The following is a 10,035-nucleotide window of genomic DNA, read 5'->3' on the forward strand; positions in this document are numbered from 1 at the left end:
CGTTACGTATAGTAAAATTTATAATTTAGGTACGTACAAAATACATAAGTCTCCACGAATGTTTTTTAATTATAAAATATATATTAAAAATTGTTATTCATCTACAAATTTCTTTAAAAATAATTGTGTTTGTATAGTTTTTAATTTTTTAGTTCCAGTATGAACTACGTAAGTGAAATATTGTACTACATTTTCAAATCTTAAAAATTGAAGATTTTATAAAGTATTTACAGAAAAATACTTGTCGTTTGTTAATTGTCATGACTTTGGTCTTTGACCAATTTCATAAACATATTATTTTATAATTTAAATTTTTAAACATTTTGACCCGTCTATTGAGGTACCTCAATTTAAAAAAAAAACTATTTTATATTTCAATCAATTATTATTATTTATTAGTAAGTTTAAAAAATATATACCTATATGACAAAAATGAAAAAAAATGTGGTTTATTACACATAGTAGTAGTACAGTACCTATTTAAAATATAGAACATAATTAATGTTTATAATACTTATGTGATTATGTGAATTAAATTTTAAATGTTTTCAATAATTGTACTAGGTACATTGTAAATTGTCGTTTTTTGGCATTAATAAAAAACTTAATATAGGTATGCAGGATATTTTGAAGTGTGCTCTTTTCTTATATTTTTTTTAATAAAACATTGATTGGTAATATTCTAAATTATTTAAGATTTTTTTTATACATACTATTAAATTGTATATACCAAGGATGAGTCCTTTAAATATAAAATAAAATATTATATTTAATCTGGCACATATTATAGTAATTTAGATAAGTAATTTTAATGAACTATTATGTTAAAATGCATTAATATAATTTTCAAATCTTCATAATCCCATCAGCCAAACCTACATTAACCTTAATACTGTTGATTAACTCAATATAATATACTTGTTCAAGTTCTAAGTTAGATATCTACAATATTTTAAAAAATATGCTTAACAATTTACAGGATAAGTTACTAACAAAGAATGGTTCCAATTTGAAAAAATATTTTACTGCCAGAGGTATGTCAATGAACAATCTCCTCTTAACTTGATTTGAATTAAACCTTATTTTCCCAGTCTCACTTTTAACTGTTTTAATTTTAAAAGTTTTCACACAAATAATAAAATATAGTAGCAAGTATATTTAATCACCACCTGGATAATATACTTCCATTCGGCCACTTGCCGGTTATTTAAATTTTCTTTTTAACCCCAGTACATTTATTAGTTTTTCATCTGCATCAATAAAGGTGTTTAATCAGCTATTATACCATTTCAAGAACAAGTAAACAATGATAAAATGTGTTTATTAGACAAAAAGTAGGACAACTGCGGTTATCAAACAAAAGTCTAGTAAAACAGATTAAAATATAAAATAACCTAGTAAATAAATAAATAAAAAATATATATATTATATAATATATACGAAGAAAAAAATTCAAATTTAGTACACTAATGCGCGTCAAACTAACAATTATTATAATACTGCAGGCGCAGGATGATGGTGAAGAGATAATGGAAAAAGCTCAAGTCGGTAAATGGCAGCAATCATCCGGTACACATGGCAATTCTGTACTGGTGTTCTCTCTCATCTGAACATGTTTCTCCATTATAGATGAAGACGTTTTATTTTAAACGAAACAAATAAATGTCGACATACACCATGCACCGCAGAAACATATATTAATAAATAATTTTATTTCAAATACATTAGGTATTTATGTATAAAAAAAATTAAAGTTATTCACGTCCGACACCACAAAATATTATGATATACCATTGACTTTCAACAATTACACAAAGGTTAAGGCGAAACAAAACTGCATACATGTATACAGTATTATCTCAAGAAATGGTATAGTAACAATAAAATATATTAGGTGTATTCATATATATATATTATAATATATATACCAATACAGTGTATTCTTTGCATATTACATTTAACCGAATGGATGTGGGTGTTTATGCGTGTGTGGCAGACGTGCATATTGTAATGTTACCATAAAACTTGAAAATAATTAAGGATTAAATAAAAAAATTTCAATTCTCTTTTTACAAGTGAAGAAATAAAACGTTTAATGTGTGTCTTTTTGTATACTTTTTAAAAATTATAATAATCATAAAAAAAAAATTACAATTATTTGTAATAGGCTAATAAATATTATCATGCCAAAATAGTATGTAAAATGTTTTGAATATTGTTGATTGATTTATTATAGCTCATTTAAAAAAAAAAAATTTGTAACTTTATCGGTGAGTGAGGAATGTGAAAACGTCCCTAATATTTAATAATTAATATTTATATAATAATAATAATAATAATAATAATAATAATAAATTACTAAAACACTGGAGATTATAATTAATCGTAAAAATTACAAGATTTTAAAATTATGTTTTAAAGTGTAAAACAACAAATTATTTATAATATAATTTTTCATACTTAAGATTATTATTATTATTTTTATATCATATTACCATAATTGTATATATAATAATATAATATGTTAAGATGAAAACATTGCTAGCAAAAACTGAAAAGAAAAAATTGTAATATTTAAAAAAGAAAAAACACGTTGCCGTCGGATAGTTGTTTTTTTTTTTTTACAAAATTTACACGGCAGATTTACTGCCAAACAAAAGAACTGATTTTGGTGAAATTGAAAAAAAATTAACCATATAGATGATAGTATAACGAATATCTCAACACAAAAAAAAGTTCACAGAGTTCCACATGTGGTAAAAAGATAATTAATCTTTGTTTACTTTTCGATAATCACATTATCTTTTTAAAGCTTACTCGAACAAAAAAAAAAAAATGCAGGTTAATTTCTTCCTTTTTTTTTGAAAAAAAAAATATGATAAAAAATTACATAATAATAATTAATATTGAAACACATTTCACTTAGAAGTCATCATGGTCACGAACTCTGAAACAAAATACAAAAAATTGCATAAGTTATATAAAACAAATATTAAATTATTATTTATCAATAATATAGTTGGTTACATTCGTTTACAAATTCTACCTAATAACTTAGAAACAAAGAAAGTTTTGTAAAATATTTAACTGCCAAAGTACAGGAAGTGGGGTGCATGGATGGTTTTAAGTGTTCTTTTTTCCTTTTGATTTCTTTTGTGGTGTTTTTTTCAGAAGGTACTTTTGCATTCGGGTTTTCACCGATAAAATGTATGCTAAAATCAAATAAACACAACCAAGGAACAATGGAAAATAAACAAAGATAAAAAGGAAATATCTATTTAAACAGAAATGACACTCATGCGTAAACACACAACAACATCTAAATTCTCACTTCAATCAATTATTTTACATGCATAATATATCTAGAAATGAAATCATTGAGTAAACAATAAAAATATTGATCATACATTTTATATAATAGGTTGGGTTTCATAGGTTGATGATGTGAATCAAATACTGATAACACATTAATGATGGTACATCACAATTCAATAATTTGAGATATCATATGTAATTATGATGAAATTAAAAAAAAAAAAAAAAAAACTAAACACAAATATAGATATGAGCACTGACCACAGTCACAGTACGTACAAAAATGGTCCGAGCTAAAGTATGGAAATCTGCAAAGTTAAAAAAGAGAAAAAACTAAAATACCTAACTATCTGTGTCAGTTAAATAATAAGTGCTAATGGCTACATATTTCAAAAATTTCTAAACAATAACTAATGAAGTTAATATTTCACTCAATCAAATATTTTATTTAATGCTTTACCTATTACTAAATATTATGAAATTTAATTTGTCAATTATCAAAACTAAATTATGTTTATGTATTTATAAATGATTGAAAACAATCTAATAAGCTAAATTAATAATAAATTTAATTAAATTAATTAAAATTTAATAGATACTATTAAGAAAGCATATTAATCAATACTATGAGTAAATTACTATTTCTATGAACATTTTGTCTACTATAGTAGGCATTTTATGTCAACTTAATTGAAAATAATTTATTAATTAAATGATGTATAAATATTTGATTGAGTTGATGTCTTCTATTAAAATCCTAACTATCTAAACCAATTAATATACAAAAATAATAAGAAACTCAGACATAATTTTATTACTAAGTACCATTTTAATTTTAGTCAAATATCCAAAAATTGTTGATACCATTAACACAGATTATAAATGTCTATAAAAAATATTTTGAATAGTTTTAATTATAAAAGTAGTTTTTTAAGAAATTATTTTAACAGCAACACATTTCACACAAAATATGTTTAATTCTGAATACTGATTCAATAAAATTAATAGCACATTTTGTATACATAATTAACTCAGAAAAGTTATTTAATAAAAAATTATTACAAAATACTTTATTTATATAATATAAATCAATTTTTTTATGGTAATGTATATTTAATTATTATAAGACAATTTGATGCAGGTACCACCTAATAGAGATTATTACTATAAATTATATTAAGTTTTTGAAACAACAAGTAGAAGAAATCATATTTTAAACATCCAACAATTTATGTAAATATACGTCTTTTTCAAAATAAATAAATGAAATATCCAAACTATTATTATTCTCGGAAAACAATAAAAAATAACATTGATATAAAGAGTATATTGTTTACATATTATATTCTAACCCTCAAAAGTAAGAACCCTTATTTCAACAAAAACGTGTTCTAATGTTTCTGCCCAATAGTGTTAGGGAACTATAGGAATAACATTTGTTTTTAACTTGTAACCAAAAATATATTTAAAATCATCCAAAATCAATCTTCTTACCCCCTTTACTTTTGATAAATTCCATTATCCATTATAGTTAATTATCGCTATATATTATTGTAGTCTTTGCAAATTTACTGATATGGAATTATATACCTCTATATACATTGCCTACAAATTAAAACAGTTGATTTCCAAATTGTTTATGGTAGAAACAGGTAACATCCACTTGTGCATTGTTGCTTTTCAGCAACACTGTTTAAACATGCTAAACATGTTAGCACATTAACCAGTGTTTGAGTAATGGAACGTGGAAAACAGGAAACAGGAACATTCACAGACAGTCAATTTAATGAAAAAATGAGTTCCTTTTTTATGTGGGCCAGAATATAGTATGAATAAATTAAATGTATTAATACTGATGTAGTGATGTTTATACTGATCTACTATATACTATTCAACAATAGTGTTTAACACTTCTCTTTCTATCCAGTAGTCTCTTTCACCATTATATGCTTCACATACTCAATCTATAGCCTATTTTATTAACATATTTTGTAATAAAAATGTATATTATATGTAATTATTCTACTTCCCGTTTATTACCTTCATAGTTGACTTGACCATCACCATCAATGTCAGCTTCCCTGATCATCTCATCAACCTCCTCATCGGTGAGCTTTTCTCCAAGGTTAGTCATAACGTGACGCAGCTCAGCTGCACTAATAAAGCCGTTACCATCCTTATCAAATACACGGAAAGCCTCTCTGATTTCTTCCTCACTATCGGTATCCTTCATTTTGCGGGCCATCATAGTCAAGAACTCTGGGAAATCTATCGTGCCGTTGCCTATAGAAATATGTAAACAAATTGTTAAGTTAAAAAATACACTTACAATAAAAGAATTAATTAAAATAATAATGTCATATTTATTACCATCAGCATCGACCTCGTTAATCATATCTTGGAGTTCAGCTTCAGTCGGATTTTGGCCTAAAGACCTCATTACGGTTCCAAGTTCTTTGGTGGTAATGGTACCATCTCCATCCTTGTCGAATAGCGAAAACGCCTCTTTGAATTCGGCAATCTGTTCTTCTGTTAGTTGATCAGCCTACATTATATACAATTTAAAGTTAGCAATGTACTTAAAAAATATATTTATTTAAACCTTCAAACTATATTTTCTTGCTTTTTTTTTTTTAGCAATACAACATAGTTATTGAGATTAATTGTTAACAATGTACAATTTTAATTAGAAATAAGATATAATACTTAATGCTTAATAATTCAAAATGTATGATTGTCATAAGCTTGAGCTATAAAATAAAATAACAAATTTCTAAAATACATAGGTACCTAGATTAGATATAATTTATGAAAACTATATAACATAAATTAAATAGAACTTAGAACATAAATGTTTTTCTTTTTTAAGTTAAATATCTCATTAAATATGATAGTATCAACTATTAAATAATTTGATACCTACCCAAATTTATTACATATCAATCAAACAAAACTTAAGATATGTTATTTATTTTAATGTAAAAAGAGTATCTATCCAAATATTTTTATATAAATTAACATTACTATTTTGAGATAGGCATATAAATTTTATAAATTATGTATATACCCACAACATTCAACTGATAAGTAAAAGGAAGTAAAGAAAACTAAAAACATTTTTATCCCTGGAAATCAAGAAAAAAATATCATTTAATTAAAACAATGTATTTTAACATTTTATTTGTGCTCTTCTACCTATGTAAAAATTATATTATTATAATGTATTATATGTAACAGTAAATAGCAATAATAATATCCAATAATTTGCTTTATACAGATAATTATGAAAAAACTAATAAGATATTATTATTATCATATTATTAAAATATATCTAGTAATTATAGGTAGGTCTTCATAAACTAGGCCACACTATAATAAAGACAGATTAGTCTGTTAATAGACAATAGCTTGATTTGCATTAATAATATCAATGTAAATTTAGATTAGCTTACCTCTATAACAATATAATGTTATTATAAATATGCGAAAAGAGCTAAATAACATTCCTAAAATATTCCTGGCACTATCACAATAAAACTAATGAAAAAAACAAACAAGTACATACAATGTTAATTGGGATTTATTTAACTGATAGCTTGGTCAATTATTATTATATTTATTGAAATACAATTTAAGTGTCAGTAATAAAATTATCATAAAGACTTGAATAATTTGTTTTGTTTTAATTCACGAGGGTATTAAGATAATGGTTTAAGATAACTAATAACTTTAGGTTCTATTTTAGAATTTCACAAACAAATTTCATACATTGGGACAATACAACAAAATGTATGAAATATTTTTATATACCTATCTCTGATGATAATTTATTAACATACTCAAAAAATAAAATTAAAACTTATGAACGGATAAAAAGGTAAATTTTTAATTAAGGGTATGTAAATTATGTATGAAAAAAGAAAATAACCAAGCGCATGTTTATAGATTAATATTTTAAAAGTAGGTACCTATGAACTTATGTTGAGCTTTAAGATAAATGAAAACTTTAGTCAACAAAAACAAAACACAAGAGATTGAAAATATCTATGAGGTGAAAAGGCCAAGGTCATAACCTTTAAGAGGTAAAACATCCCAATCATCATAGGAGATAATTTTAAATAAGGAGATCAGTGTTATATTTTTAGCCAGACAGTTGTTTCTTAAGGCCTAAGCAAAAATATCAATCTGAGTATCAAATATAAATTAAAGTTGGATAAGTAACATAGAGCATAATATTATTTACAAGGCTTATAAATAAAATTAACCACAGTAAAAATACTTCGGAGTTGTGTTATAGAACTAGTGATAAAGAAATTGTATCAAAGAATACATTAATAGTTGCCGGCTGTTCAAAATTAAAAAATATATATGTTGTTTTAAAAAAAAATAAACATTCTATATTATCACAACCTTTCAAAAATCGGGTGTGCGATAATCATTTACGAAAGCTCGTCTACATATTGGTTAAAACAAAAAACGCTTTTCCAAAAGCTATGACATGATTTAGTCACCAAATAGAATTATTTTGGAAAACAAAAACAATTAAACTAGTTGGGGGAGGGGGCATAAGAAACGCCCTAGGGACGAGCATAAAATCCTAAGGAAGGTTTATCGGGAGGTAAAAATGGGGACCGCTCAACGATCAGGTGACAGGATGAAGAGGAGGTGGGCTGACAACGTGCAAACGTTAGGCGATAGATAGCGTTCGAGAGCCTTTGACGGTGGACTACATAACTACTACTACTACTACTACAACACATTAACGCGAGCACTCGCGCAACGCGACGATGGTGTGGGTGCGGGAACAGACCAGCGAAAAAAATAAGAAAAAAAAAACTCAAGCCGCCGCCAAGTACCTTATTGCTGACTAATAACTGTTATATTATTTTTTTTCTTCTTTTGCTACACTCGTAAACGACGACCGGGCAAACCATTAATATAAATATTGTACATGCAAGTAATCGGCGACCCGATCCGGTACCACATTCTGGGAATGTCCACAGCCGCTGCACAAGACAGAGGGGCCCCGTCACCAGAATGCCTCTTCCCCCCACCAAAACCGTCCCGTGTGTGTACCGTGGTCACCGGTCGGCCGACGGCTGCGGAATTAATACACTACACATACGTCGCGTCGCCGCGCGACAAATAATAAAAATGCACGACGACGATGAAACGTACGTTTTGTGTGGTTGGAAAATTAATAGAACGATATCGGACGACGAGAATTTTTTGATTAGCGCCGTGCGGCACACTGTACAGAAAACCTCATCGTCATCGGTGTTAAATTAAAACGAATGAAAAAAAACCCAACCACGATAAATACCTACGCGAGAACAAGATCTTCGCGGCGCGCAAAGGTCAAGGCCACCGCCAACGACGAGAATCGTACGAATATCAAAAATAGTCGTCGTTTTGGCCGTTTTGGGCCCAACGACGGGTTGTCGGATAAAACGTAGAAAATGTTTTCGAAACGGCCGGTGACGCTGCCACCGACGAGGTACGCATTACTACGGCGGCGGCGCCATGTTGGACAGACACCTTGGCGACGGCAGTCGGGACCGTCTCGACGACCACAAACGGCACGAACCCCGATAACGAGAAAACCGGAAAAAAAAAATCATAACGGTCGGTCTAAAAATAAACGGTCTGGGCAACAACAACCGCGACCGCCGCCGCCACCTTCGAATAATTATTTTTTTTTAACGGACACCGACTGACCGCATACGCGGCCGCCCAATTCTTATCGTGACGTGTATAATACTAATAATAATAATAATAACAATAATAATAATAATAATAATAAAAACTGTATTGATGTCACTCACCATTTTAGTTATGTTGTCGGTGTTACGTCGACGAGAAATTCAATAACGGACACGTTTGGCGTGGTATACGACGCGTTGCTCCTGACGCGGCGAGTGTATGTGTGTGCGTGAGTGCGTGTGCGGTGCGTATGTCACCCGGACAAGCGGCGGTGGTTACTCTGTAGTAACGCGCGCGCGCTTCCGACGGATACCGCGATAACCGCGTTTCCAATGAAATGCTCAGGTCTGCCGGCCGGGATACTTGCCGCCGAACACCGCTCAGTTACCTCTCACTCACTCGGTCGCTGGCTGGCTGGCTGACTGTTTCTGTTACTCGTGTCGCAACGTTAAACGCGGGGTGCCGTCGGCGGTCTTGCGGACGCGACGGAATGAATACTGTTTTGGTCGGGAAAAAAAAAAATGACGAGCGACGGTCTGCGTGTCGTTCGGCGACGGAAAACAACTGAAAACGATGCGACCCGGCGCGCGCGCGCGTGTGTGTGTGAGAGAGAAAATATAACCACTGTAGCAGTACCTACAACACGGCTGCGTTGTATGTGTAGTCTGTAGTCGCACTGGTGTCGTAGTGGGATAGTGCGCGAAAGATAGACTGTGTAGTACCAGTAACCGCGTTCAGTGTAAAACTGGTGTCGGCCGTGGTGGTGGGTGTGTGGAAGAAGTGTGTGTGCGACCGGGGCGATACCGACGGCGGCCGTGACGTCACCGGCGGCGCGCGCGCGCTCTCGTACGCCCCGGATATGTGTACGGGCTCTGCGCAGGAGAATAAATACGAGATACACTCATACACACACACACCGAACCAATACTACTACTACTACTACTACTACTACTACTACTACTACTACTACGACTACTACGACTACTACGACTACTACTACTACGACGACTACTACTA

The 10,035-nt window shown here is 29.9% G+C and overlaps 1 protein-coding gene across 1 annotated transcript; it reads right to left on the reverse strand.

Moving 5' to 3' along the window:
• Positions 1-1,300: 1,300 nt before the first annotated feature.
• On the reverse strand, positions 1,301-9,763 carry LOC113554577 (calmodulin). The gene is made up of 4 exons (XM_026958480.1): positions 9,141-9,763; positions 5,686-5,860; positions 5,356-5,598; positions 1,301-2,947 (listed from the first exon to the last, which is right to left on the reverse strand). The coding sequence occupies exons 1-4, from the start codon at positions 9,141-9,143 to the stop codon at positions 2,919-2,921; spliced, it is 450 nt and encodes a 149-aa protein (XP_026814281.1). The 5' UTR covers positions 9,144-9,763; the 3' UTR covers positions 1,301-2,918.
• Between the last annotated feature and the right edge of the window lie 272 nt (positions 9,764-10,035).

This window comes from Rhopalosiphum maidis, chromosome 2 (genome assembly GCF_003676215.2).
Source record: "Rhopalosiphum maidis isolate BTI-1 chromosome 2, ASM367621v3, whole genome shotgun sequence".
Lineage (NCBI taxonomy): Eukaryota > Metazoa > Arthropoda > Insecta > Hemiptera > Aphididae > Rhopalosiphum > Rhopalosiphum maidis.

Coding starts and splice junctions, on each gene's coding strand:
- LOC113554577 (XM_026958480.1), bottom strand. Junction 5,599..5,685: donor TAACGAGGTCGATGCTGATG/GTAATAAATATG, acceptor ATATTTCTATAG/GCAACGGCACGATAGATTTC. Junction 2,948..5,355: donor TGGTCAAGTCAACTATGAAG/GTAATAAACGGG, acceptor ATTTTGTTTCAG/AGTTCGTGACCATGATGACT.